At 33.3% G+C, this 21375-nt stretch overlaps 5 protein-coding genes across 11 annotated transcripts in view; 2 read left to right on the forward strand and 3 right to left on the reverse strand.

The window, feature by feature from the left end:
- Positions 1-3792, forward strand: part of LOC119635513 (polypeptide N-acetylgalactosaminyltransferase 5) — an 85461-nt gene extending 81669 nt beyond the window's left edge. For 4 of the 5 annotated variants that reach the window (XM_038030339.1, XM_038030340.1, XM_038030338.1 and 1 more), the window contains 3 exons: positions 2928-3067; positions 3132-3365; positions 3440-3586. In XM_038030339.1, coding sequence (XP_037886267.1) covers positions 2928-3067; positions 3132-3365; positions 3440-3586 — 521 coding nt within the window. Of the gene's footprint in view, positions 1-2927; positions 3068-3131; positions 3366-3439 lie in introns of all 5 variants that reach the window. The other variant, XM_038030341.1, reaches the window with a different exon arrangement.
- A 4184-nt stretch (positions 3793-7976) lies between these two features.
- LOC119635353 (60S ribosomal protein L37a) lies at positions 7977-9849 on the reverse strand. The gene is made up of 4 exons (XM_038030146.1): positions 9741-9849; positions 9405-9533; positions 9170-9352; positions 7977-9103 (listed from the first exon to the last, which is right to left on the reverse strand). The coding sequence occupies exons 1-3, from the start codon at positions 9741-9743 to the stop codon at positions 9206-9208; spliced, it is 279 nt and encodes a 92-aa protein (XP_037886074.1). The 5' UTR covers positions 9744-9849; the 3' UTR covers positions 7977-9103; positions 9170-9205.
- Positions 9850-10285: 436 nt separating this feature from the next.
- On the forward strand, positions 10286-12007 carry LOC119635352 (4'-phosphopantetheine phosphatase). Of its 3 annotated transcripts, none has more exons than XM_038030143.1 (2): positions 10286-10535; positions 10618-12007. In XM_038030143.1, exon 2 carries the CDS (start codon positions 10658-10660, stop codon positions 11759-11761), a length of 1104 nt encoding a protein of 367 aa, XP_037886071.1. In that variant the 5' UTR covers positions 10286-10535; positions 10618-10657; the 3' UTR covers positions 11762-12007. The 3 variants fall into 3 exon arrangements, with proteins under 3 accessions (XP_037886071.1, XP_037886073.1, XP_037886072.1); XM_038030145.1 differs by having other exon boundaries at positions 10672-12007; XM_038030144.1 differs by having other exon boundaries at positions 10675-12007.
- A 3374-nt stretch (positions 12008-15381) lies between these two features.
- Positions 15382-17734, reverse strand: LOC119635469 (apoptosis-inducing factor 3-like). The gene is made up of 2 exons (XM_038030279.1): positions 16796-17734; positions 15382-16128 (listed from the first exon to the last, which is right to left on the reverse strand). Exons 1-2 carry the CDS (start codon positions 17732-17734, stop codon positions 15382-15384), a joined length of 1686 nt encoding a protein of 561 aa, XP_037886207.1.
- Positions 17735-19311: 1577 nt separating this feature from the next.
- LOC119635471 (apoptosis-inducing factor 3-like) lies at positions 19312-20997 on the reverse strand. The gene is made up of 2 exons (XM_038030280.1): positions 20110-20997; positions 19312-20046 (listed from the first exon to the last, which is right to left on the reverse strand). Exons 1-2 carry the CDS (start codon positions 20995-20997, stop codon positions 19312-19314), a joined length of 1623 nt encoding a protein of 540 aa, XP_037886208.1.
- Between the last annotated feature and the right edge of the window lie 378 nt (positions 20998-21375).

Genomic DNA, 21375 nt, shown 5'->3' on the forward strand with positions numbered 1-21375 from the left:
TCTCTCTCTCTCTCTCTCTCTCTCTCTCTCTCTCTCTCTCTCTCTCTCTTTCTCTCTTTCTCTTTGAAAAGTGTTGTCCCTTCAATAACCTTTTGAATTGTAGAAGTAGGAAAAATGTGAACATGTGAACAAAAATGTTGATAACTCTAGCAGTAAATTAATCCTTCATCCAACTAAGATAGTTACCAAGTTCATCATATCAAATCTATGCAGGAAATGGGAAAAGTTCATTTGTGCATTGTTGTTGAGAGAAATTTTGCGAACAAAAAACAAAAGAAATTTAAATCTTAGAGACAACATTATGAGCCAAAGTACAACAATAATAATGCGTATCGGGTGATTCTCGCAAAGGTTAGAGAAAAATAAGAGTAAGAGTTTGTATTGACCTTTTAGATATCTAACAAATTCAGATATCGAAATATTTTTAAATCATCATCCATATCATGCCATATAGTCAGTCAATATATGTATAAATATTGTAATATTAGTTATTCGTCCTCAGTTCACCATATCTTTCCGTCACATCTTTTCATTATTAATATTCACATGAATACACTTTAAGTTCTGCATATGAAAGAATTTATAAATCTTCTTAAACTTGAGTTCTTTTCAATCATTTCAGTTGTTTACGTTGTAGTGTACATTTTCCCCTCACCCTTGCTCATTAATAGATTGATTTTTACTCGCTTTCCTTTCTCCTTTTTCATGTCCTGTATTCTATTTTGTTTGCTTTTATTTTCTGTTGGTAAAGACTTCCTCTTTATTGTATTTATGTATTGTATATTGATTAAAAAATTAATAATTATTATTATTATTATTTATCACTTCAATGGATTTTATTTTGTAATTAAATTAATTTTACAGTTGGTTTGTTGCCTGTTTAATATACAATATTTAAACTTTTTTTTTTTTTTTTTTTTTGTTGGCGTTGTGTTTTTCCAACATTTGTTTTATTCTTATTTTATTGGGTTTGGTTGTGTGTTTATATATATATATATATATATATATATATATATATATATATGGACGTGTATTTCTTTCTTTTTTTTTTTTGTTTTTTTTTGTTGTATTTTGTTTTATTTTGCTTTAATGTTTGCCGATATGTGTGTCTGTTGTTCAACAGCATTGTTCTTTCATCTTTTTATTTTGCACACATCCTGCTGTTATCCTGTCTTGTTTTTTATTTTATCTCATGAGCACAAAACAAACGCTTTAATTTTTTAATGTCTTTCTTTTTTTTTTTTTTTTTTAATATTGAAATGGAATTTATATAAGAAATTTGATAATATTATATGTTTAAGAAATAAATGAAAAAAATATAAAATAAAAATAGTGATTTAAATGTTGATGACAGAAAGATTGCTAAAATCCTTCCCCTTATTCTCTTCCTAAGCTTTCCATAAAACCTACACTTGAAGTGGGGTCATGGAGTAAGGAAAGCAAAATCATGTTATCCCCTCTATATTTTCTGAGAACTACAAAGTGACTGGTATACCTGGTCATATAATAAACAAATTTCTCATAGTAATATCGATATATATTGATTTGGATTTTTCGTAAATCTAATGATCGTGAACTTTCTTTAAAAACGAATTTGTAAATAACAACTAAACACTCTATATCGCCCTACAGTTATTCATATAACGTCTTTCCGAAATGAGCCATTATACGGAAGACGATCGAAAAAATGGTACGAATAACGTTCGGTTTTCGATCAAAACACAACCGTTTACCGAATTTCCTCAAAATATTTCATACACTTGCCTGACAAGCTTAGATCGATTAAGAAAATGAGGCTGAATCTATCGCTATAATAAAAGATGAATGTGAATCAAATCCTCCTGGGTGTTGCTTACATCCATCTAAACGTAACATGCCCCTGTACCACAAGTCGTGAAGTGAATGCTTTTCCACACCGCACAGACGGGCAGACATGGACTAATCAATGGATCAAGGATATGTATATTTCATAGGGTCTCTGAAGCTTCCTTTCGGATGTTACAAGCATTATGACAAAATGAGCATACTCCCGTCGTTCAGCCATGTGTAGAAAAGCTCCGGTCGTAGTGATAGTGAGCGCTCAGCCGATTAAGCCATATAGCACTTACGGATTGAGTGTACGTCCGCTAGGCTATGGCCACAATCTCTACCTCTTTCCCTCTTTACCCACTGCTTTCTGGCCATCGACGCGTTACACGTATCGGGGACATGCCCTGAGTGATTGGTCATATTAAAACACAAAAAAAAAAGAAAAATGTTACGTTATCTTTTTTAATTTACATCTGAGTGCAAACTTTAAAATGTCAACAGTGAGAAGCCGTTTAGCGCGTCCCCTTGCAACTGAGATTTGGGGCACTAAGGCAATGTCGTTGAAAAAAAATGCAATACTTTTTTAAAGTGCGTACATGTGTGCATGTTGTTTTCTCTTTTGTTTTTCGAGTTAACAATACTCATATGATATGCGTACTGCTTTGAAACTATATCATATATATGTAATAAAATTTATATTCGAAATTATTCTTGCAATGTAATGTTATTTCTCTTATCGTTCCAAGTTCCACAAAACTCTCTCGAAATCACTTTTAAATCACTATTATAATATAATATGTATAAAATATTTATAAATTGTATTAAAAACCTTTTGCATAAATTTTCTTATGTATATATGTATTTATATAGATAAATTTGAAATGAAAATAAATTTCCATAAAAATCCATTATAAATTCACTCACTCACTCACTCACTCACTCACTTACATATGTGGAATATTTTTATGGAACAACCAAACTCACTGCACTAACTTATCTGCCAACTCATCACAATAACAAAAAAAAAATTATTAAGAGAAAAAATGTAATAAAAAGAATTTTTTTTTTTTTTTTTCATTTTTTAATGTTTTGTAAACCTCGTTATGAACTACAAACAGGAGCCCGTAAAGCTTCAGCTGGCGATGTGAGCGAACGTAAATCTTTACGTGAACGTTTGAACTGTAAAAGTTTCCGTTGGTATTTGGAAAATATCTACCCTGAGAGTTTAATGCCATTGGATTATTATTATTTAGGAGAAGTAAGTAAATCAAATTTAATTACAACAACAACAATGTATAAATTAATAAATTTTCCGTTTTTAGATACGTAATGCTGAGACGGAGACATGTTTAGATACAATGGGTCGTAAATACGGTGAGAAGATCGGTGTCAGTTATTGCCATGGCCTGGGTGGCAATCAAGTATTCGCTTATACGAAACGCCAGCAAATCATGTCAGATGATCTGTGCTTAGACGCCTCACATTCAATGGGGCCGGTCAATATGGTGCGTTGTCATAATATGGGTGGAAATCAGGAATGGGTGTACAATAATGAGGTAAACAATATCCTTATATTCCGCGTATTTATGGTTCCTCTGTAACATTTTTCCTCCTATTACTTCCAATGCAGTATAAATCAATACGCCATTCAAACACGGGGCACTGCTTAGAGCGGCCTTCTCGCGAAGATCCCACCACACCACTGCTGCGTCCCTGCAATTTCAATCGGGGGCAACAATGGCTAATGGAATCAAAATTTAAATGGCAAGCTCATTAGTTGTAATTGTTATTGTATGTGTTTTTAGGTTTAAAAATATTTTTATTATTAACTGGAAACACATTTTATTATTAAGTTTCTGATCTTTTTTTTCCTCTTTTTTTTTTCACTTTTAATTTTTTATCGTTAGTACAGCTAGTTAGTAAAGCTTATTACCTTATTGTTCATAATATAAATTATATTTTTTCTTTCCAATAACCTTCTGATGAGTGAAAGTGTTTGTATGTGTGTATGTAGTTTTTGAGAATTAAGTAAGCTTCACGACTGTCAAAGCTATTTATAGTATAGCTAGTTTAGACATTTGCACAATTATCTTGCGATAATTTCTATATGCATTTGCTGATGTATAGCCCCCGACAAAAAGGAAAATAATCTTCTAATTAGTTCTTTATGTGTTACTTAATCAGGTATATAAAAAAGAAAATTACATTTAAAAATGGAAAACAATTTCAGAAAAGTTTATTAAAAAAAATTTGGAAGGAACACAGCAACGACAGTTAAAAATAATTTCATTTAATTTTTTTTAATCGAACATTTCTTCTCTACTACAAAAAGATATAAATTCTTATACCCGACACAACTCGACGCTACAAATGCTATAATAATAGGTTTTAGCGCAAAATATTGGTCTAAAAAAAAAAAGAGAATTGCACTGATCCCTAAAGCGTAGTGTAGATTTTTCTAATTTTTAACAAAACAATTTCTAATTAAACATAAATAAGAAATCTAAGAAAAATCTTTGATAATCGAAAATCAATTACAAAGTATTTTGTTAATTATGATTGTATCACACAAGTTCGATTGAAAATTTTTTCCACTAATCTGTTTAGAATGCGTCAAGAAGTATTCGCAAACAAGTTTAGTGCAATAGACCTGCGAAGGCTACAGATTAGATGCGTGTTTTTAACCGGATCAAGTTTTTAAATTTGATATATGAGTGCCCCAATAAAAGTTGACAGACACACAGATGGATGAGGAAACGCCAAGGGTAAATCGGCACAGACTGTTTTCTTAACTAAGAATAGGAGTAGGATTTCCCTTTATGTCTTTTCAGGTGCCACAAAACCATTCTTTGGTTGTAGTTATCTTCTCTGCGCATATGCATTGTATAAAGTCTTCCCTATTTAGCGTTCTTCAATATATATTTAAAATTTAATATGCATTTATTTAATTATTTACAACTTAATGCAAAACACGTAAATGCCGCACACCACTTACTTGTAGTACAAGGTGTGAAGGGTTTACGCAGATGTATGCAGTATATACGACGACTTGATACAGTCTCACGTTTTACTATAAGAGAGAACTATTGCTAAAATCAAGTTCTGCATTAACTTAAATGTCAATATCTGGGGTTCATCAAGATAATTCTGACACAAATCAGAGTTGACCAAGCAAGAAGATTCTTGAAAATATCGTTCTCCTTAAAACGCCTTATTTTGAAAAAGTCGGTGGTGCCAGATATTTAATGATCGGCTTTGACCGATTGCAACGTTTTGATTTGTTTAATTGCGAAATACAAACTTTGGTATTAAACAGAGTAAATAATATATAAAAGTAATTTAAAGAAGTTTACCCTTCAGTTTTTTTAATATTTATATATAGAAAAGTATAAGGATAATTTTCTTTATTTTTACTGCTTTCTTTTTTGCGTGTAGCTGACAAAGAAGACTTTATTTTTAAATGTATTTTAATAAGAAGAAGAATTAAGTGTAATATACTCAAAGTAGTTAGATTTTTTTTTTTTTTAATATCAGCAGAGGCAAGAAAAAAAATTTATAAATAATACTGTTGCTTATAATAAAAATCGCAGATATTTGATTTTTTTATTCTAATTCCAACGAATTAAATTATTCATACCTTTGAGTTTTTTAGAATATTTTCTTTAATCCTTTTTTTTTTTATCTACACTATGGTTGTATATGTACAGAATGAAAAATGAAATAATAAAATTTAAATAAAAAAATTGTATTCGTTTTAGGTCGAATCTGATACGCCCACCACCTCAAATAGTGTAGTAACAAATGCTCTTAGTCCGAACGTTATGATGAAATTAATAAAGACCCGAACAATTGTCTGAACGACATATACTACATGTTATTATATAAATGATATAAATATTTATGAGAATTTCACTTAAATGTTTGTTACTTAGAACAGAGCAGAACAGAATCTAATCATTAATGCGTTTACTTGTTATGAGACCCCTGATGAGTCCTTTTAAAAGATTATTATATTCCCATTTTTTGGTGGTGGGTTATAATTAGAATAAACAGTAACTTGTAGTTATAAAAAACAAAAAAAAAAAAAAACGTTAAAAATAAATATTTTATATAACATAAAAAATTAATTAAATAAAATTCATTCCATAAACAAAACAGAAGAATATATTTAAATAGATTTTCCAATTCTATAGATCATTGTTAATAACATTTATAAGGAAAAAAAGGTAGCATATCATAATTTTTTCTAATTTCCATAACTTACCGTTACATAGGAAAAACAAATGTAATAAACGTAATACAAAATAAAAATAATATCAAACGGTTTTGAAATGTGTAAATAAATAAATAAATAAATAAATAATGAACTAAAAGGAAAAAAAAATCGTAAGTTTCGATATGTAAAAAGATCATATAATCTAACGAATTTATTATTATTTAAAAAAAAAAAAAAAATTAAATTTGCTCAATTAATTTAAAATAGAAAAAATAAAATATATTGAATCGTACATTTTGTAAACAAAAAAAAAAAAAAAATTAAAGATTTCCTAAACATCAAAATCGTAACCGAATAGTTTTCCCGTATAACAATTTTAGCTAAACAAAATTTATACAACAGAAAAAAAATTGTAGTATTAATCCATTTCCATATATATACATATATATATACACTATTGTAAAATTTTGATAAAATTAATATATATATATATATATGTATGATTTTCCTTCTTCTTCTTCTACCTTAAGCGATGGTGCAATATGTATTCACATATATTCCTAATGATTTGTTGTTAACTGAATTTTGTAGTCCAGTTTTCCCCCATCTTAATTCCTATAGAAATTGTTTTTCTCAACTAATATACAATACTTAGAATATTTAATTTAAAGAAAATGTATGGAATTCTATTTGTAAGGTTTATATAAGAAAACAAAACAATTGATTCTTATTGAGAAGTCGAGAAAAATTCTACTAAATATTAAATTTTTTTTTTTTTTTAAATAATTATTAAGTGAAATTTTTATTGTAAAAGAATTTTTTCTGTCATAAAAATAATAAAATAGGAAAAAATTAAATAAAAGTTATTTCATATGAAATTTTTTTTTGAATCATTTACCACATTCTCTCGTTCTCCCTCTCTCTCTCTCTGTTTATTCAATCGGAAAGAGGAATCCATATATGAGAAAAAATTATTTTTAAAATTTTTTTATTTACATAAGTAAAGTCTAAACAAGTGCGATTGCGATCGAATCCTACCCCCGTTGTTTGTATGGCTGCTGTTCATAGGAGTATGCACGATGTCGGCGTGTTCTTTGAAAAGTTTGGGTGATTTCGAATTTTTTTGCGAGTCTATAGCGATATTTTCATTTTTGCAAACGAGAAAGGGTTTATCACAGGTGTTATGAGCCTGCGCAGACCGACAGATGGATGGTATTAGACAGACGGACATGCTTAAACCGATTCAGAAATTGTTGCTTATCAAGAATATATATAGGAGATTTTCTTTTGACAAAATGAATATATCCGTCATTCTTCGGTAATGGATATAAAGAAAAGGTTTATTAGGTGAAGCAGTATCCCAAATATTTCATGCTAAGCATAGATATTAGGCAAATTTAGTTCCTGCACACCTATAAAATCGGCTGAATGGGGGCAATTGGTCCATGAGCGCAGCGCGGCAGGTCGGTGCCAGTCTGACAAATAGCCCTAGAGTAGGACGTCAAAAAAATTCTTGTCTAAGCCAGCACAAACGCTTACAAATTCTCGTTCATAGACGCCCTAAAGTATGCAATTTCTTAATTAAAACCAAATTCGGACTCCAACTGTTCCTATCTGATTGGCTATCTGACATCCATCCAATTCTCAATTTTAAAAATCAAGATATCGGCTTCAAATTTAGGAAAACATTGAACTTCTGGCGCGCAAGTTGGTGTTGAAAATGGGCTAAAACGACAGTAGGAAATGTTTAACTTAAAAGGAGACTACAATTTTTTGGCGGTTTGCCCAGTCCTCATAGACTACAACAGACAGAATAAAAATTTTTGGAAAAAGCAACCACGACCCTCTCCGTGTTATAGTCCGAAATTTTGGCTTCTTTACTATAAAAGTATCTCGTATAACCAAATATACCTTTATTACTTGTTTGAACTTATTTAGATATTTATATATCGATGGTATGAAGAGTAAGTCGTTGAAAATGTGAAGAATTGAAAATAATTATAACTTAAAAGCATTCTACAGCTATCATCAGATTGTAGATAACTGTAGAGGTGCATTCGATAACGAATTGAAAAGTTCGATCCCTGAAACACAAAAAAAACAAACAAAATGTCAGTCACTGGGAATTTTATGTTTTTGATAGTTGAAGCAATATTTGGAAGCAACAATAGAAGGACTACATGGCTCCAAACAAGTACAACGGTTACCGCAACAGATGCAATGTTGGCTTACTGAAGCACTTTTTTTGAGATTACCTAAGAGTATAAATTGAAATAAAATTTTTCTCTAAAAAGAATAAATTTCGAAAGAGCTCTTCTTTCGTCTCAGTTTTTGGAAAAGAGTGCGTTTTGTTATCACATAGCAAGAATAGCTGGTGTCAAAAAACAACAAAAAAGATTTCCTCAAGGCATATTAAATATCATTTTTGCCGAAGTAAAATTGGAATAGGAGGATTTATGTAAATATATAATGAAATTTCTTCGCTTTGGTCAAAAATGTGCGATCTTTGTCACTTCTTATTTAGGGAAGAAGAAACTCTTGCTTTTCTAAATACGCTCATTAGGTTGGTTTTACTAAAATGTTATGGAATTAAACTAATTCCAAATATGCGTTCAACTACCAGCCATTCCTACGGCGCATGTAAATGATTTATTCGATGATGAAAGATTTCATTTACTTATCGCGTAATGGGCAACAAACTTCTTCACTTGTAGCCACAGTTTCCCTTTTTAGTTTTATTATTATTGTATTTTGTACTGGTTATCTGCACAATTTTAAAAAATCTGTTTTAATAAACTTGATGATAGTCGCATTCAAACGAACGTCACATCACTTGTGGCACCGGATCTATTAAAGAGTGCTTGCGATAAATTCTCGGATCATATCGAAATCATCTTCAGTGTTACAGGCTTATTTGTCAGTCTATCTGTCTGAAGTCACATTGAATGAGTGCTCCGTTCACAATTGATAACAGCAACAGTTCTCCACTTTTTTTATTTTTATTCTTTTTTTTTTATTTTATTTTTCTTTATAAACATTCAGATGACCAAAGCACAAACATATCTTTGATTAACATATCTACACCAGGAAAGAATTCAATGAGAAGCTACTTTTGTGAGTTTTTTTATGCACAATGAATCGTACCTATTTAGCTGAGACTACCTACGTAAGCCGTGACTTTTAAGATTCCTTAGTTTCACGTAAGCGGCGCACTGCTGAACGTACTGACGCCGCGGCGGTAGTAGAATATACCCAAGCTCCGCCAGCCACTACACGTTTACAACGTTTGCAAGACCATATGCCAACACAGGCGCGCTTCATGGCATCCTGAAAATAAACATATTATGAAATATTCGAAATATAAAACCAATTAATATACCTTTCCACAAAAGGAGCAAGTGTATTTGCCATGTTGGGTAATTTCCATTTTTTTAACCATTTTACGCAGTGAAGCACCATACCGGGTACCATATTTACCGACAATACCAACCTTTTTCGTACGTTTGGCCTTTAGGTGATAAAAAACAGAAGTAATGATTAGTCTATAGTTTAAATGTTGCTATGTAAACAAGTTTCTCTTTTTAATATATTTATGGTTATTCGCACTATAATATTTATTTCATTCTAATTAACAGCGTTTTCAGGAAAACTTTTTACTCTAAGTGTTTTGTAACATATTATGATTTCTAATATATTTCGAGTTTTTTAATCGTACCATTTTTTTGGTTGTTTATCTAACAAAAATTCAACCGGAAAGAGTTGAAATATGCTGTGAGATTGACAGTGTTGATTTCCCCACATTTAAAGCGATATCCCTAATTAAAGAGAGAGGGCAGCGCTAATAACATGCAGTAGCAAACAAAAGCATATATTATAGTTGTTGATTAGAGAAACTTTTCATTAAATTATATATTTTCATTAAAAAAAAAAATCAAATCCTATACATATTTGACGTCTTTTAAATTTTCATCCTATTGATATAATAAAATCATATTATGTTTTAAATCAGATGATTAGTAGAAGCTTCGGCAACTCTACTTTTGTTTATCACTTTCTTTCTCTTTTTCTCATATACTTATTAGTGATTCTCGTCCTGCTTTGTTGTGTTGTCTGCTTGTCGTTATCATTTATGGTTGTTATTATTGTTATTAACATTAAATATTTCAGTGAATTCAGTAGTTTTTTTTTTTTTTTAAATAAAATTCTCGAGTGTATGGATATATATATTTATCGTTTTTTGAAAGAGAAAAAAACCTTAATAAAAAGCAAATAAGAATTTCTTTTCAATTATAATAAACTGCCTTTTTTTAATTATTGAAATTTTCTTAAAGCGGCCGCGTGCTTGCGGAAGTGGCAATTTAAGGAACAAATGACTGCAACATAGAAAAGATTCTCGAGGGCAAGCAGCTATTTCCATTAAAAGTCAATTAAATTTTTATGAATTTCCAACAATATAGCTGTCAAACATCAAATTTTTTTCACCATTTATTTGTACGAACATTTCTTCCAGGTATAATTTAATTAGTGTAAACGATTGTATATAAGTGTACGGATGTATGTGCGTAGCTAACGAAATCATAAAGTCATTTTAGTGGTTTATTTTTTCTTTTATTTTATATTCAACAACCGTGTATGCCTACGGGTAGCAGCATGTGCGAATTGCACTGTAATGTGTTAGTCAAGGATTCTAATACTTATCAACCCGACACTTTGGATTTAAATAAAGATAAAGAAGCGGCGGCTTATTGGTTTCCTTGTTTTCGTGAATTGATTGAGAAATTTGCTCAAAGAGCCTTAGAAAGCCAACGTGCCACCGACACTTCTGCAGAAGAAAGAGCGAATCAGTTCCGCTCTTCATATTTAAGCAAATTGCAAGAATATCAATCCCAAAGTGAGAGCCATAAAGTGCTAGGTATACGCGAACTATTGGAATTGAATGATGCACAATTGCGATTACATGGCTTTACAGACCCTTGGCAAGAACAGAAAAAAACGGAAAATGAGGAGGCTGTGCCTTTATTAAGTGGGCGCTTACAAGAAATTGATGCAATTAAGAGTGACAGGGAACGTTGGCTGGAGTTAGTGCGCGGTGTCTTGGCCGGCAATATGTTCGATTGGGGTGCTCAAGCAGTTACAAATATCTTGCAGGAGGATGCTTCGTTCGGTTTAAACGCAGCGCTAGAACGTATACAAAAGAGACCTTGGCTTATGGATGATTTAGACGCGTGGTTGCAACGTTTACAAGAGGAAGAGATTCATAAATGTGCAGCAATATTTGTGGATAATAGCGGAGTAGATGTGGTACTAGGTATTTTACCCTTCGCAAGAGAATTACTGAAACGTGGTACAAAAGTTTTGCTCTGTGCAAACAGCGAACCTTCATTAAACGACGTTACTAGTAGTGAACTAACTGCCATATTGGATTGTTGCAATTGCTCATGTCCGGTACTTAAGCAAGCTTGCTCGGAAAAGCGACTATTAGTCTTCGGTAATGGTCAACGCGGTCCTTGCCTAGATATGCGTACCTTGCCGCAAGATCTCTGCGAAGCTTTGAAAACGTATCAGACTGACTTGCTTATTATAGAAGGTATGGGTCGCGCTCTTCATACTAATCTTTACGCCCGATTCAATTGCGAAACTCTTAAATTGGCAGTGGTGAAAAATAAATGGTTAGCGCAACGTTTAGGCGGAGACACTTTTGCTGTTATTTGCAAATATGAACCTCTGACGAGTTGAGTTCTATTGGCGGGGTCCTTAACGCTTAACGCTTGGCAACATTACATATTTTATTGTTAGTTTGCTCTATTTTTGTGTTATGTCACGGTCTTTTGCTGTCAGTTTTTTATTTTTATTATTATCGCTATTTTTTTTATATAAAACAACTGCTAATAAGGTCAGTTGTGCATTGTTTTGTTGTTCATTTATTTATTTATTTTTCTTCGCCTTTTCTATTTTTTCGTTAAATATGTATATTTTTGGAATAATTTATAAAATTAAGAAAATAATAATTCATAAACAAATCCTCTTTCAAGAATTAGAAAACTATGTAAAAAAAGAAAAAAGAAAAGAAAAAAAAGAGACCAAATTATTTTTCCAGTAAACGAGAAGAATTTCCACTTTTAAAGGGAATATATAAAAGCATTGAATAAACGAAGAAGGCAAAAACAATACAAATGAAATTAATGTTAAAATTGTATATGATGGCATGAAATTCGTGGAACAGGTGGGAGTGCTTATTTTTCCGGTTTGTTGAATATAGTTATTTTAGCTTCGGGAATTAGTCATGGGTTATAAGTATTTGAGTAATTATCATAAATTTACATTTTATCAGGTAAGTTCTAAGATAAATTCATGACCAATTCGTTATCTCATTTATACAGAAAACTTTAATTTACATATGGATTTACATTTACAATTTCTAAGTAAATTTTGCAGATAGACATATAAGTTTTATAATGCTAACAAAGATATACTCGAATAATAACAATAGCTACAGATAAGAATTTATAAATGTAGTATGCTAGAAAAAATTTTTTTTTTAATCTTTCACCACTATAGACATCTTTAGAACTGAATATCCAATTGTTTTTATTTATTCACTGAGAGATATAGTTAATTCTAAATGTTAATATCTTGAGCTTTACAAGATTTGGTTTGCGTTAAGTATTCTTGAATTGTCCGAGAATCGTAAAACAGTCAACACTTTTCTGCAGTGAATGTAATAAACAAGAACAGGGACCGGTTTATGGTTCTCATTATTGAGGTCTCTATACGATATACAAAAACAAAGAGCATAAGATTGCATTTTGGGTTGGTGGCACAATATACTTTTCTGGTCGTACAATATACTTTTTTGGTCGTACAATATACTTTTCTGGTCGAGTTGGGCTTCTCGCTCGTTATATTTACAGCAGATTATTTATGATATCATAAACCGACGCTATCGAGTATCATCAACTTCAAGCCGACATAAATGTTCGATAACAATTTTGTCCGATAAGAAGAATTGTCAACCAAACCCAGCTACCGGGGTATTAGTACAAGTCAATTAATCTTACTAAGTTTAATGCGTTGCGAGGATGTATCCATCGCAACATTAATATTAGTAATGTTTATGTAATGATTATACTATCATCATCATTAGCGTAAAAAGCGAGATCGATGTACTCTTCTTCGTATGCCTGCATGCTTTCAAGGTCGTCAGTTAAGAGTTCAAAAATCAATTCAATGAAAGCTAAAAATACATTGCTACTCATCACCTAAAGGGGGCAAGAGTAACAACAAGAGCTGCTTTGAGGTTTCTAAACCAAGCTCTCTCTCCTTAAGAAATGACTGCTGCAGTGGAATGTATTGTTGATAATTTATACAGTTTTTTTTTCATTCTTTTTATTAAGGCATTTTCTGTTATTCATTAGTCAAAGAAAGTTATTATTTATTCATATAATTTCTTCACGCTCAACTTATAAGTAAAATATTCTTTTAAAAATAAAAACAAGAAAATTGTGCTTAACTGCTGCCGATTCAGATATGTAGAGAAGGAATACTCCAATAAATTTTACTTTTCGTTGACAAATGGTCTATATGTCTGTAATTATTGGAGAAGACGCATCGTCAGCATATCCAACAGTGATTTGCTTTAAAGCTTCCAATCTAAATCTCTTACGGTTATTGTTAGCGAGGTGTGATACATTAGCAATTAGGCAAACAAGCAATATGCAATAATTTAAAAGCATCTTTCAATATGTATTAAAGAAAATGACTGTATATTTATATGTATAGTAACCACAACCCCCTTGCTATTCTTCTACTCGACCAAACTTGGAGCTGTGGAAATGATTCTATCCCATTCATGTTTACGAGCTTTCATTTAGACGATAAGTATTAACACACAACTTAATTTAGGTTATTTTACTTAGTGAAGACAAATGATTGTTTATATGTTGTGCCGTTGATTTTCTCTTTTTCCTAGAGGTAGGCTTCAAATTGTATAAGATAACGGAAAACAAATCTTTATTTTGCTGAAGTGACTTTCGCACGTTCCCATATTTACCTCTTATTTTATTCTGATGTAAACTTAGTCGCAAGCGAATAAATAGATACAAAAAACCATAGTTTCCTGTACCATTTGTGATGCAGAGTATTTATGCCTATCCATGCAACATCCAGGAGAACTTGAGATAGGTCCATTTATTATTTTAATGACCTAATCAAAATCACGTCCGTCCGTCTGTCCGTATTACATATTTGAGTTCAACGTACGGGATGGCAATTGTCGAGATAATTTCTTGGATTTCATTCGGAACGAAAATGATTCGAATTAGACCGCTTTTTCAATCTCCATAAGTAAAGTCTTATTTTGAAAAATCTTATATGAAAACAATTTGCAATTTTCAATTTTTCTTGAAAAAAATCAGCATACAAAATTATTATGAGAAATTTGAAGCGGATGTGGCAATTCCTTGAACACCCTTCCATATAAATATTCCCGCGTAAACTGTATCTCGTTATGGTAGAAGGTGTAATTTTCAATAACTCAGGACAAAAATTGATCTATGATAGTAACTTTATATAGAAATTAAATGAATCGCATTTTTTACTAAGCCCTTCTATGTTGACAAAGTCGTAATTAGCGAATTTTTATGACGAAAGCAGGTGAAAAGTAAATGAAGTTTGCCAAATGCTGGATCACGTCAATTGCTGCTTATGATTGCATTATATTAGAATACTATATTTGACCTTTTCTTAAATGACGAAAACGAACAATGTGCCACTCGGTACTCCGACTGGTCATAGAAAAGCGATATTTGTAATAAAAATACGATGTACTTGTGTATATTGAGTCGGAAACAAAGTATACCATCGTCTCTAATTTGTTTTTTTTTCTGGTTCGTACAATCATTCGTGTAATGGATGGACGTGGAAATGCAGAAACATCTACGAACATGTTCCTCAAACATTTGACGTCATTTGAAAGCGGACTCTACATCATATCATAGGTCTTACCCCTGCCAATTCCATAAATGAAAGAATAAGCGACTAAAGAATTCTTAACATAACAGCACTAAAACTGTTACGTTATGTTACACTGATCCTGCCACTTCCTCTCGATTTTATTCCTATAGTCATATTAGTTAAAGCGTGTGAAAGTCAAACATTTCTGAAACCTGCGCGATTTTCCCAAATAAGGAAGATCCTATTATATCTTTTTTTTTTGTGAATTTTTGCAATCCTATTATCGGAAATTTCCAACACAAATACTCCGCTATTGTTACTTTATAAAATTTCATTATTTCATCATAGCTACAAAGTAACAAAAATTAGTTACAAAATAAATTATTATATTATTATATTTTCATTCAATAGCATTTTATTGGTCCTTTCAAACGAGCCGTCCATGGTTTTTTTACATCTAAAAGATCGTGTCGTCTCAGAATTCTGCCTTGGCTTCTCAGTTCGGCAAATTGTGACACAATTGGATCACGATTGCAAGCAACTATCGAGATGACTTTGTCGAGATTGTCTAGATAGTAGGCAACAAAATTAAAAGTGCCGACATCACCCTCAAAGACAATATCCGAGTAGCGACCAATGCCCGCACAGCGAAAATCGATCTTAAAGAGACTTGTTGTATAAAACGGCACAGTACGCAAATCTACTAGCCTTGAACCGGCCATATTTATGGCAGCTACGCGGCCATGATATTGGGCTATTTGCTCGTGACCAATGGCGGAGCAGCGATTATTATCAGAATGTACGGGTGCATGGGCAAGGTCGCCACCAACATACACATCATCGAATAAAGTTTTCAAATACATATCAGCTTCAATTGAACCATTAGCGTTAATTGGCAAACCGGAGCCAACTAAGAAGTCTGTGTTGCAACGTACACCAGCTCCAATTATCAAACACTGACATGGCAATTGTTGACCGTCGCTCAACGTGAGTTGTATTACATTACCATCGGCATCGCCTTCAACTTCTGTAACTGTAGTCTGCATAAGCATTGTAATCATATTGTCCCTGAATAATTTCAAAATACGTTCGCCAATTGTTAAGCCGAATACAGCTAGCATGGGGACTTGACTGCGAGCCACAATTGTTACCTGATAAAAAAATCAATACGAAACATATAAGGAAATTAAGTTTACTTTGTATTGCCTGTTAATTGATGATTTATTAATCAATTGGTGATTGCTTATACCCTACACCATTTATGGCACCGCGTATATTAAGTTCGTGCAGATGTATGTAACAGTAGGGAATTTGGACGACATAGATCTAGGTTTTTGGACACCAACATATGTAGGCGTTATCACGATACGCAAAGTATTATATGGAGAGAAAAGCTAACCCTCCAATATGCGGGCTTTCATGAGAATAATGTGTAGTTTTCGGTGTATTCTTACCAAAACGATTGATATGGTGCACTAGGTGATATGATGTAGGGTATTTAATAGTCGTCGTCGTCGCCCGACTGTAATGTTCTTACTTGTCTTACAATGAACGTTAAGAAGTGTGTGGACGAAATCGCTAAATAATATCAGTGCAAGTGAGTAACTCTTTATACTACCTGGTGTTTGCAATTCTGATATTTCAAGCAAAGGACGACAGAGGAACGGAATGCAGACAACGGAAAGTGACTAAAAACTGGATATCGCAGGCAGAAAGAACACATGATTGCTAGGAGTGCATTCTATGCTCGAGTGACTTCTAGGTGTGAATGGGTTTTAAGATGTACAAAATTTTATTTGTTTTCTTTGCTGCACGTACCTTTGTGTGTGCGTAAGATATTATGTTTTGTGCTACCTCCAATACAATGTAGCTGGAGCCTATGCAAACAACGTTCTTAGCTTTTGACGCTTCTCTTATATGCTCCCAATCTTCATAATCGCGTAGAGTAAACACGTTTTTTAAATCGATACCTTTAATAGATGGCTTTCTTGCACTGCTGCCGGTGGCAATTAACATTTTGTTATAAAAGAATCGGACGTCGTCAGATGTTGTTATTGTTTTCTCTTCCATATTTGCTTTAACAGCTTCAGTATCCAAAAGCATTTCGATATTATACTCATCATAAAATTCTTTTGGGCGGAATTGCATCTGTTTCATTTTGGCATTCGGATACTTTGTTAGATTCGTGCGATTGTAAGGCAAATGTGGTTCTTTACATATCATTAAAATTCTGCCCGTAAAGCCTTCTTTACGCAAAGTTGCGGCACACATTTGAGCAGCGATCCCACCGCCGATTATAAGATACACAAGGGGGTTTTCTAGATCACGTTTAACCATTTTTTGCATGCGCCCTGAACTCGGAACATCTTGTACTCTTGCACGCACCATGACTAAACCGCCTCTTTCTACATCCACTTTATAGCGAGGTAACGAGTTGACTCCCGGATAATCTTCAATATCTCCGGTTTCTAAGTTGAAACAGGATCCATGCCATGGACAGCGTATACGTCCCTCGCCCAAAACACCCTTTACCAGCGGAGCGTTGGCGTGAGGACATAAACTGCCTAAAGCGTGAATTCGACCGCGCTGTTTGGCAATTAATACTTTTTTACCCTTAATGAAATCGAATTCCCTCATTTCATATTCCCGCACGTCCATGGCGTGGCATACAGCTACAGGTGCAGTGTAGGTTTCGACAAGAGGACGCTTAACATCCTTTGCTCGGATATAGCTAACATCAATTTCGAAGGGTTTCATTTTTTTAAATTAAAATTCGTTCGACAAAAATTTCGGTCGATGCTTATTTACATTACATTCAAAATGTGTTCAAAAACGTAAAGCATTTCTGCCTGTTATGGAAAACGTTTATATAACATTATTCCGACAGGGATCTATAAATATACTCTATATCACTTGTCGTATAAGGTATATTAAGATTCAGAATCATTTTCTGAACCAATCTTAGCTTGCTTGCCCGCCTGTCTGCCTGTCTGATGTTTGCCTACGTATTGCTGTGTGTTGATTTTAGAGATATTTCGATGAAATTTTGTGCACTGTCGTGCTTTGCATTCGGTCTACTTGTTCCACCTTATTCTGAAAAGTCGGTTTATGGAAAATATTTGCAATTTTCGAAATTTTTCAGCAAAACTCGCTGAGTAATAGTACTTTGACATTATAAACGCGATCATTTAAGTTTACTTTTTCGGCCCAAAACACTGATGTGTTCAAAAAATATAACCAAAGTTTTGCCTGATATTCGTTCGATTGATCGGTGGTTCCGGGTCAGAACAGGGAACTATCTGTGAATTTTAAAAATCTCTTAAATGTCGGATTGGCGTACGATTGAGGTAACTCAAATAACGAAACGTAAATCATCGTTGGGTTAAAGGTACTCGATTGCTTTCCTATCGAGTTATGTTTTTCATTCGCCGCGTGTTCAACGAATCATTCGTGGCAACGCCGACGTATGTATAACAAAATTAATACAAACAATTCAACTCAATATGGAAAATCTCGTCCGAGCTAGCTCGATATCTGGCTCCATAAGCGCATCCCTGATCGGGATTTAGATGATTATCGAAACACCTGACACTAATAGAACTTCACATGTAAATAAAGTTCTTAACTGATACTGGTAAGTCGCGAGGCGCTATTGATCTGTATAGAAATATGATTCGCTTCTTGATTCGGCTCGACAAAATATTATATCCAAATTCATTACCGGGCAGTATTTAAAATAAAACATTTGTGCACTGCTTTCAATTAAAGGACCTAACGACGGAAAATTCAAGTTTGTAATGAGCCAAAATAGAGAATTTTAATATCGCCAGCAAGTTATGCTGTATCAGCAGTCCTAGATGTGGCCAATGATTAATGGGTAGGGTAAATTTTATATGAACATGAGGATTTCTTTCGTGGAGAAGTTTGACTTCTTATGGCTCCTTGGCACGGGCTTGAGCTCTTTCGGTGGTCTTTATCTTCTTAATCATGCCAAAACTCCGTCCTTCCTGGGTCTTTTCTTTTTCGCGAATAGTCAAAGGCTCTAGAGAGCTAAGTTTGGTGAATACTGTGATTGAGGAGTGATTGCGGTATTGTTTTTGAGCAAACATAGTGTTCTATATAGTGTTGTATAAAAGCAAGGAAATACTATCTCAAAAAACTTTACAATATCACACGTGATAACATTGCTTGCTGAATTTTTTGCCAACCTTTCGTTTCGTAGTAAAATGAAGTGAATTAAATAAAATGATTAAACGGTTCTATTACGGTCTATTTATAAAAACTAATGCGGAACAAATTTTAGTTATCTGTTTACTTTGTCTACTTTTGTAGCGTTAGCCGGTTTTTATCAATTTCGTCCATGCCATCTCGGTGTTTTCAACATCTTTGCGTGTCAAACTAAATCCTTGACTTTGTAGTTCCGCAAATTTTGCGACGACTGCATTGCAGTCGCAAGACCCAACGCGTACAACTTTATCTGCGTTATTTATAAAGTATGCAACAAATTGGAGATTTTCTAAATCGCCTTCAATAATAAGATTCGTATACTCGCCGTAGCCAGAGAAACGGAAACTTTTTCCAAAGAGTTTCGTAAAGAAGAAAGGCACTGTCCGTAAAATTTTCGATCGACTTTTAACCATATTTATGGCAGCTACACGGCCATGATTTTGTGCAATCTGATAATTGCGAATGACAGCAAATTCATTGTCAATACTATAGACGGGCGCATTGGCGATGTCACCGCCTACGTAAATACTTTCAATAGAAGTTCTTAGGTAAATATTAGTATCAATGGAACCATCGGTATTTAATTTCAAACCGGATCCTTCTAAAAAATTTGTATTCAAGCTGACATCAGCGTCTATTATTAGCAAATTGCAAGGTAATACGTTATAGTTTATTAACATCACTTTCTCTACTTCGCCATTCATATTAGGCAAGACTTCACTAACGCCGCTATTCGGGATTACAGTTACACGATTATCCGTGAAAAGACGAAGAACCCGTTCACCAATCACATCACCTAAAAATTCATTTCCAATTAGATCAGTTGTTCCCACAATGGTTACCTAAAAAAGAGTACCTTGTATTCACTTTAGTTAAGGTGAACTAATTGCTCTGTTACTACTTACACTTTCGACTTGTTTGATTAAAGTTTGGGCTATCTCAAGTGTGATAATGCTTGAGCCGAGACAAACAGCGTTAGTTGTTTCGTCCTTAGCTTTGCTTATGGCCGCTAAATCATCGTACGTGCGTATGATTACGACGTTCTTTAAGTCAATTCCAGTAATTGGGGGTATTATCGGTGCGCAACCGGTTGCAATGAACATTTTGTCATATTGAAGAGATATACCGTTTGATAAAGTGATTGTTTGTTCGCCGCCTGCAACTTTGGTTGCCTCAACATTTAAGAAAGTTTCAATGTCGTATTCATCATAGAATTCCTGTTGACGATATTGTAAAGCTTCGATCTTTACGTTCGTAGTCTTGGAGATTTTAACGCGATCGTACGGCAAGTATGCTTCTTTCGAAATCAAAATAATACGCCCGGCATATCCCTGCTGGCGTAAAGTTTCGACACATATTCCTCCAGCGGGACCACCACCTACTACCACATATGTACTAGGATCGTTCATATCACGTTTAACCATATCCCTAATGCGCTTAATAAAACCTACATCCTTACGCCTGGTCATAATACCTACTTGACCACTTTTACTAATTTCGACCTTGTAGCAAAGCAACGAATCAAGACCGGGAAAGTTTTCTATATCACCAGTTTTAATATCGAAACATGCTCCATGCCAGGGGCAGCGGATGCGACCTTCGCTTAAAACCCCATTTTGCAAAGGCGCGCCATAATGAGGGCAGTTGGACCCTACTGCGTATAACTGACCCTTTTGTTTAATCAACAGCACCTTCTTGCTGTCTATGAAATCAAATTGTTTCATGCCATTATCGGGCACATCTCTCTCATTGCCGACAACAATTGGATCCGTGTATTCATAGTCATCACACATTTTCCTTCATTCAATCTTAGTAATATCTAGATAAGAATTAAACATAGGAACAATGTTTGAAAATATTCAATATTACCGCAACAGTAACAAACTGAATTTCTTCTCTTAGCTGTAAAAGAAATATCTATGAAATTTAAAAAAAAAATCTACTGATTGGAAAACAAATTGAAATTTGATTAGGAAGAGTGGAATGAAAATTAAAATTTTAAATAAACCGAATTCTTCGCGTAACAACCATTAATAGTTTGGTCAATGAAGTCAAGCTAAAGACACACTTGAACAACGACGACTGTTCTCTCCCCCTATGTATCAACTGATAAATGTGCTCTTGATATTGTACATAATTATATAATTAAATTGGAGAATGCATTGTAATTG

The sequence above is a fragment of the Glossina fuscipes genome, unplaced genomic scaffold, assembly GCF_014805625.2.
Source record: "Glossina fuscipes isolate IAEA_lab_2018 unplaced genomic scaffold, Yale_Gfus_2 26, whole genome shotgun sequence".
Lineage (NCBI taxonomy): Eukaryota > Metazoa > Arthropoda > Insecta > Diptera > Glossinidae > Glossina > Glossina fuscipes.